Raw genomic sequence first — 6,662 nt, forward strand, 5'->3', positions numbered from 1 at the left:
CTTTTAAAGAAAGCAAAACAAGCACCTCAATGTTTTACTAAGAAGGAAAAAAATGTATCAGGCAAAACAGTGAGCTGAGGCTTTTTCTTAAGACTGGTTTTGATAAACATGTATTTTATTAGACAGATTTTATGGGGAAAAAAATCCATCTTTTTTGTCCTCTTTGTTTTCCTTTTCAAAGAAAAATACTTATGTTTAGTGGATGTTTTGTATTATGGAAAAAGGGCCTTTTAGGGAAAAAAACATTAAGAGAAATTAAATGCACCTTTAAGAAAAGAGACAGAATTCCTAAGGTACCAATAAAGGAGCAAATATTGGTGACAAGGAATGCTGCTGCTGTCAGTTCAAGAGAGTAGAAGGTACTCAAGAAGCAGCAAGTATGAAAGAAGACTTGGAAGTTTTTCCTCTCTTGGCATCAGACAAGACAAGGAGTTCCAGCAACCAGCTTCAGTCCCTAGAGAGCTCCTCCATGGGTGCACACAGACTCACAGCCCTGTGTGCCTTGTCCCAGCCCCTGCAGCGGCAGCCTGAGCCTCAGGAGCCACCCTGCCCCTTTGAGACCAGGGCCAGAGGAGCTGAGGACACAAGTTCTTAATCCAAACAGAAGATCAATTCAGCTCTGTCAGATGACAGCCACCTCAGCACCCTCATCTGTGGATGGCCATATATGTCTACAAATGTTGATCTCTTCACTTTGGGGATTTTTAGAGTGAGATTTGTTTATTCATGCTCAGATTCCTCTTATAGTTATGCCAACAATAAGCCATAGATTAAAGAAAGCCTTGCAGCTCTAAGCACTTACTGAGATTTTCACTGTGCAGTTCAATGGACAACCCCCTGATCTGAGCAACCACTTTAAAGCATTCCCTAAGGGCATCCAAAATAATTTTGTTCCATCTGATGCCTAATTAGATATCCAAGACTCTGATCTCTCAAAGGTTGCTTCACAAAGGTTTCACTCAAAACAAAGCAGGAGATTTGAATACCTTTGGGGCTGACAAACAATAAATCTCTTAGCTGAAACCTAAACATTCTACAGGGAATCTAAAAGGTATCTGAAGGTAGTGCAGCTATTGCCCTGTAACTAAAGCCACTGAAAATGGCCAGAACTCCATTTGTTGCCATCCCCTGGGTTAGGGCAGAGTTTTGGTGCCCAGCAGAGCAGCAGGAACCTGGGGGTGCAGCAGCACAGCCTTTAGCAGGCTCAGCACCGCAGACACAGCCGGCACCAAAGAGGATGGGGAGGAAGGGATGCAACTCTTCAAAGCCACTTGGAAGATCCTGACACACTGCTCGAGGACTTCAAGCCCCTTCACAGCTTTGAAAACATCAACCTGAGAAGACCTTTGAGGCTGGCTTGCCGCGGGCAGGGGCAGGGCGGTACCTTCGGAGCGGTGGATGCAGGTGTGCTGGTTGTCGCTGAGGAAGAACCCCTCCTTGCAGCGGCACTCGTAGCTCCCCACCGTGTTGACACAAACGTGCTGGCAGCCACCGTTGTTGAACATGCACTCGTCTGTGTCTGAGAGAGGGGGAAAGACAGAGATGAGCTTTGTGCCCTCACCACGGTACACACAGACAGACAGACAGACAGACACCAGCTCGGGCTGGACCCTCCCAAGGCAGCTGAGACACCCCTTGGTTCATCATCCTCCTCCCTCAAGCCTAGGACATCATTGCTCATCATCAGGGCTGCTGCTGTGCTGACTGACTGCAGTCAAGGACAAGAGCAGAAGTTCTAGAAGCAGTTTTAATCTTGATTTTGCAACATTCACACTCTCAACAACAGCAGAGAGCACAGAAGGGCTCTGCTTGCAAGAGAACCAAAGAGTAGGAAAACTTCAGCTAAGCCTCTGAACAACAGGATGCCCATCCCAACGTCCAATTCTTTTTTACCCCTTAATAAGCACAGGTTTTTGTAACCACAAGTGCCAAATACTTCTCCTAGTCTAATTTTCAGAAATTTTAGCAGGAACTAAAAAACACTCAGACCCTTAAAAACAGAACAAAACCTTGCTGAGGCAAAGCACTGGTCTCATTTGCAAATTCATCTGTAACACCATGTTTGCTCCCTGTTCTGTTCATTGTTCCTGGCTAATAGTACAATGTTTTTAATTTAACATTGTAGCATTTCTGGCAGAAAACAGCTGTCTTTTAAAAAAAAGAGGAGAAAGAGAGGCTTTTAGTAAGAAGCATAACATAGTATTACAACAGATTTAATGTCCACTGAAGGCAGTGAGTAAGCCAATTGGAGGCAAAGGAATGTGACCTGCTGGAGAAAAAGAGCGGCTGACATATCTCCATCACAAAGAAGCCGAGTATTTTAGAGTTCTGCAGTGATGTGAATGTGCAAACAATCATGAATAAACAGCCACCACGAGTCTTTAGTGCTACAGATTTGAACTCCAGCAGATGTTTCTGTCTTACAGACCTTGGAAAGCTTTCAAAAAAATCATCTCTTTCCAACAAGTAATTGTCTATTTGGCTTAAACCCAGGCACACAGCAGAGATCTTCAAAAATAAGGGTGAGAGGAGGGCAACCCTGGCGTGAACAAAGTAAATAAACAGATTAAGAGAAGATGTGATCCAATTTGCTGCATGCCAAAATATTTATTTAACGTTTACATCTCAACTCAAAATTGGCACATCAGAGGTACAAACTTCACTGTATGTCAACGACATTTTGTTTTATGTTATTTTATAGGTCTGCCATGCAATGCTGAGCAGCTTCCCAGTGACACAGCAGGTGGTACATTTTGGCCTAGGTTATGCCAGTGGTCACAAGAGCTCAGCCGAAGCACGCCCTGGGTACAAGGAGAATACACACATGCCTTTGGTGCCATTGTCAGAGGCAGTGTGCTCCTTCACATCCAGCCCTTCGTGGTAACCTCAGCTGAACTCCACTCTGCGTTTACACAAACGCAAAAATAAGATGGATGTTCCGTTATTTTAAAGTATCCGCAGATATTTTGTTTCCCTCTCTACTTTATTGAGACATTTGGAACCTGGGGAGTTCACCCTCTCCTCCACCTACACTGCAGAAAGCTGGGCAGGCAACAGGTCCCCAGCAGGTAAAACCCAACACAATCCCACTGAATACTCCAGAGTTCCCTGATTTGTCCCAGCAGCAGACACAGCCTGGGGATAGTCTGACCCCTCCTGATGTGCCACACACCAGTGGGAGTAGCCAGCCAAATTAACTGCAATTGTGCAGGGTGGGCAAGGTTCCCTCTGACTGCCCTGGGCGTGGAGGTGTGTGAGCAGTAGAGGGAAACTGAGCCATCCCTGAACAAGCAAATGGCACAGGGTGAGCACACAGGGTGCCCAGGAAGTAGGACAGCTTCACCAGCTCGAGGCTCAGTCCCCCTGCTCTTCAGTGGCCTCCATCACACACAGCTACTGCACACCCCCAGTCATCCTCTCCTTTTGGGAACATTCAGAGTGAGAAGCCCCCACATTACAGATTTGAGAGAGAAGACCCCTAAAGCCTGGAAACACACCTGACAACTGATCCTAAGCTAACTGTGGGACAGAGAGGACAATGATAGCACATGTTTCCTTACATAAACTCATTTAGCATAATAACAGATGGCATTTGGCACACTTGAACCCAAAGCACTCCACAGAAACATAGCACAGTTATCCTCATTTACACAAGGGGGAAAGATCCACACTGGGATGATACCTGAAAACCCTTAGCCTCACAAGCAACATTTCCTCTCTCTCTGAACTGAGTGAGCCCAAGAGATGGGCAGGTGTTCCCCAGGGGCGCAGCCACGGGGGTGTGTTCCAGCAGCCCCCCCCTGCCCCTGAGCACACCCCTTACCCAGGCAGTTGTGGCCATCGTGAGCCAGCATGAAGCCGTCGTAGCAAGTGCAGCGGTAATTCCCTGGAATGTTGAAACACTCGTGGACACAGCCCCCATTGAAGTCGTTGTCACATTCATCAATGTCTAAGGAATAAAGCAAAAGTCCATATGATGGATGCTTGCCTGAGTGTTATAGACAGGGATGTGACTGACTAAATGTGAGCAGCAACTGCTATCCAAAATGGTCATTGTCTTGCAAACGCACTATATTTAATGCATTTCTTGCTGAATGACTGAGAAAACACCCTGAAACCCCCTTGCAGCTTTACCTTATGCTTTTTAAGGCCATAAACAACAAACTCATTGTCAGGCTGAGTGAAATGAACAGGTGAAAGTCTGTGCAAGGTTTGCCTTTGATTTTGTAAACAAGAAGTAAATCAGGTGACAAAACAACGACTATTTTGTTTTAAAAATCATCCTTTGTTATTTTCAGTGGCTGTATTTTCTTAGAAATGCTCCATGCTGGCACAGAGAGAGCGCTGTGCTCTGCTCCCTTTACCTTCACATTTCCTCCCTTCGCCGGTGTAACCCATTTTGCACATGCACTTGTACAGCTTCGGGGTGTTTTGACAAATAGCATCTGGGTGGCAGTCATCCAGCCCCAGGGCACACTCATCCACATCTGTGAAAAGACAGCAGGCTCAGGAGGGATGTCAGCAGCAGGAGAGCACGGCAGGTCTCCTGAGCACATCCCTGAGGGGATGACAAGGCTGAGCACCCCTCCGTGGTGCCCACGAGAGTATTGTGTGGTTTTGTGTGTCAGGACAGAAACAGGCAGAGACAGCATCTGCACTTCAATTTCTGTCATATCCTACCTGCATATAGATATATTGGTATGCAATTCAGATATGCCCATGGAAAGCTTTTCTGCACATTTATAAATGCACCCAAAACAATCTCGTAAGGCTTAGATGCTCCATGAAATTCAGCTGATAGGTTCACAGAGATTCATCAGAGATTGTCAACCTTTCTGATTAAAAACAGTCATTGAAAAAGTTAAAACAAAGAGTTAAAACATTAAAAACAAAAAACAGTCATTGAAAGAGTTCTTGATCACATCCATGTATCACCTGCAGGAAGCCCAAGGATTTTTAAAATAACAAGGGGACAGAATTGAAATGTACTTTCAAAGTCACCACCAACAAGTTAAAAGACTAACTTACCATTAAATAGATGTATAATCGTAAAATAATTTTTTTTAATACAAGAATAGTGTCTGGGGAGCAGCACTGCCAAATCACCTGGCCAGCCATCTCAAAGCACAGCAAACTGAAGCAAAATATCCAGGTGGAAACTTCAGAGAAGAGGAAATGAAGAGAAAGGGAAACACCAACAAGAAGTAGTCCTGGAGATGAAGAAGTGTAGACAGAAGAGGAAGAACAGTTACAGGCAGCAGAAGACATCAGCACAAGCTTTTCACACAGCAGAAGAAAACTCAAGCATGGAAACAGGAAGATTTCCAGCAACTGGCTAAAAGGGAGAATTGTAGGAGCAACACCCCATGCAGGTACAAAAAGTGCCTCCTAAAACAAGAAGTAGTACATGAGTATCAGCAGAAAGCAGCTACTTCAATAGTCAGCCACTTTTTATGGTGGGGATCACTTCCCAAATGGAAACTTCAGCCAGCACTTCTCCCATTTACAATTATAGCATTCATCCTGCTCTTTTTTTTTTCCTTTCCCCCAATCACAAAATATGCCTGTAGGTACTGCAGCAGCTGCCAACTGCAGAAAGCGTTCACTCGGTTTTAACTCCTAATGGGGTTTGGCAGTGGGGAACAAGGCAGAGAGCCAGTGTTAGAGCAGCAGCGCCTGCCTGGCTCTCAGGTGCACACAGCTCCGGCAGCAGCAGCGATGGGGTCCCAGACACTGCCACCAGCAAGAAAGGAGAAGGTGGCAAACAGTGGGAAGCAGCTGGGAAAAGCAGCAGATCGGCTTCTTCTCAAAGCAGAGAAGTCACGCCAGTAAAAAATATGGGAGGCAGTGAATTGAAGGAGCAAGTCGCGCAAGGAAGGCTGCGGGCAACAGCTGAGGGGTCTCCAGCTAGTGGGACTCCGGTAGGTGGAGCAGAGAAGAATGGGCAGGGAAGGACAGACAGACAGCGGGCATAAAGGAGCACCAGCCACACGTGCTGACTGTGTGCCCTCGGCACCGCCAGCTCTCCCCTACCCGAGCCAGGGGCACAGACCTGCCCCGGCAAGAGGGGTCCCAGAAAACACCCGGCAAGGAGGGGCTTCCCTCTAAGGCCGGACACAGACATGGAGCAGATCTCGTGGCAGCTCAGCTGGGTTATTTTTACACCGCTCCTCTGTGATCTGCAGCGTGCGGTAAAGAATCGCAGCAAGAAGCCGCATCGCTAATGCATGGAAAAGAGGGCTAGGAAAAATCCGTAGGCACAGAGAGCGAGATTTCCCCTTGCAGTGACAGCATACCGAGCACAAGAGAGACCCTGGAGGAACGAGACTGCGAGCAAACATCGCAGCCTTCAGCTTGGCAGGAGGCAGAGGCGGGAGAATCCCGGGGCTGGTTCCGCGGGGTCCGAAGGCACCTTCACCCGCGGCACACGCCGTCCGCACCCCGCTCCCCAGGTGCCCCGTCCCGGGGCTCTCCCCGCTCCCGGGGCAGCGGGAACCGCGGGGAAAGCGGCGTTGGCAGCACCCGCGGAGCCCGAGCGCCCTGCGAGCAGCCCGGGCACGGCCGCCCCTCACATCAGCACCGACCCCGGCCCCTTCCCTTGGCCGCCGGCCCGGAGAGGAGCCGGGACCGCGCGGTGACCGCGGGGGGGGGCGCGGTGGGGG

At 48.1% G+C, this 6,662-nt stretch overlaps 1 protein-coding gene across 1 annotated transcript in view; it reads right to left on the minus strand.

Moving 5' to 3' along the window:
- Positions 1-6,218, minus strand: part of SCUBE2 (signal peptide, CUB domain and EGF like domain containing 2) — a 36,235-nt gene extending 30,017 nt beyond the window's left edge. Inside the window, exons 1-4 of the mRNA XM_005426515.2 lie at positions 6,164-6,218; positions 4,365-4,487; positions 3,824-3,949; positions 1,385-1,519 (exon numbers count right to left, since the gene is read on the minus strand). Of these exons, the coding sequence (XP_005426572.1) occupies positions 1,385-1,519; positions 3,824-3,949; positions 4,365-4,487; positions 6,164-6,218 (439 nt within the window). The remainder of the gene's footprint in view (positions 1-1,384; positions 1,520-3,823; positions 3,950-4,364; positions 4,488-6,163) is intronic.
- Between the last annotated feature and the right edge of the window lie 444 nt (positions 6,219-6,662).

This window comes from Geospiza fortis, unplaced genomic scaffold (genome assembly GCF_000277835.1).
Source record: "Geospiza fortis unplaced genomic scaffold, GeoFor_1.0 scaffold450, whole genome shotgun sequence".
In the NCBI taxonomy this organism is placed as follows: Eukaryota; Metazoa; Chordata; class Aves; order Passeriformes; family Thraupidae; genus Geospiza; species Geospiza fortis.